This window comes from Mirounga leonina, unplaced genomic scaffold (genome assembly GCF_011800145.1).
Source record: "Mirounga leonina isolate KUSES-001 unplaced genomic scaffold, KU_Mleo_1.0 Mir_171, whole genome shotgun sequence".
Classification (NCBI taxonomy): domain Eukaryota; kingdom Metazoa; phylum Chordata; class Mammalia; order Carnivora; family Phocidae; genus Mirounga; species Mirounga leonina.
This window is the reverse complement of record NW_023270436.1, coordinates 10,523,823-10,524,866: the sequence shown is the minus strand read 5'-3', so window position 1 is coordinate 10,524,866 and position 1,044 is coordinate 10,523,823. Positions and strand designations below refer to the sequence as shown.

Below are 1,044 nucleotides of genomic sequence, written 5' to 3'. Positions count from 1 at the left end.
GGGTGGGTGGATGGCCACGGAGAGAGGAAGGACTGATGGATGGATGGGTGGATGGGTAGATGGATGAAGGAGAGAGGGAGGGAGGGAGGGAGGGGGAAAGGGCTGGTGAAGAGGGCTGGGAGACAGGCAGCTGGCGAGCAGAAGCCACAGCAGTGGCAGGTCCCCAGAGCAGACCCAGCCCGCGCCCCTCCCACAGAGCATGGGGGCCACACCCACCTGATGCCAGTAAGCAGAGCCCTTGTTCAGCTCCATCTCCTCCTGCATCCACTCCAGGTTGGTCTCCAGGAAGCTCTTGAGCTTCTCGCAGTAACCGACTTCATACTCGAAGGGGCCACAGTAATTCACCACCGTGTTCATCCAGTGCATGTAGATGAGCTGCGGGGCAGGCGAGGTGGGCGAGGGTCGGGGCGGGGTAACCAGGCTGCTCTCCTCACCGAGGACCCCGCTGGCTCCCCACTCGGGCTCACACTTCTCACCCCGTCCAGGCCTCCGAGAACCATGGTGCCCTGGTGAGGCCCCTCCGCACCTTTGCTCCTGCTGGCTCTCGTCCCCCCGAGGCCCCTCCCACCCAACCCACTCTTGTCCCATCAGGGCCCAAAGCTTCTGGATGTCTCCCTCCTTTGAGAGCCTTTAGCATTCAAAGTCTGCTCCAGACTGAGCATCCTCTGTTACTGGAGACCCCCAAACTATGGATGTATTCAGTCGGTCAACAAACTACGACTTTGGCGCCCCTACCGTGTCCTGTCCAAAGCCCCGAGGACACGGCAGAGAACTCACAACTGACATGCGCGTGCACAAGTGAATGCCGGGCCGGTTCAACCAGCCGTCGAGAGGCCTTCCACACCTCCCGGCCTGATGTCACATGAATAAGACAGGGCATGTTCAACATCAGCCCCGTCGGCCCCGTCACCCAGGCTGACAGACAGCCAACCCCCAGATGCATGAAGGAGACCGTTCGAAGCCACCCAGCTGCCCCCGCTGACCAGCCAGCTGACTGCGGAAGCATGCGTGGAACCGGCCAAGATCAGCCAGGCCTGGCCTGGA

At 61.7% G+C, this 1,044-nt stretch overlaps 1 protein-coding gene across 1 annotated transcript in view; it reads right to left on the bottom strand.

Annotated features, from left to right (window-relative positions):
* PLBD2 (phospholipase B domain containing 2) overlaps positions 1–1,044 on the bottom strand; it is a 22,747-nt gene that overhangs the window by 12,474 nt on the left and 9,229 nt on the right. Inside the window, exon 3 of the mRNA XM_035017056.1 lies at positions 217–375. Within this exon, the coding sequence (XP_034872947.1) occupies positions 217–375 (159 nt within the window). The remainder of the gene's footprint in view (positions 1–216; positions 376–1,044) is intronic.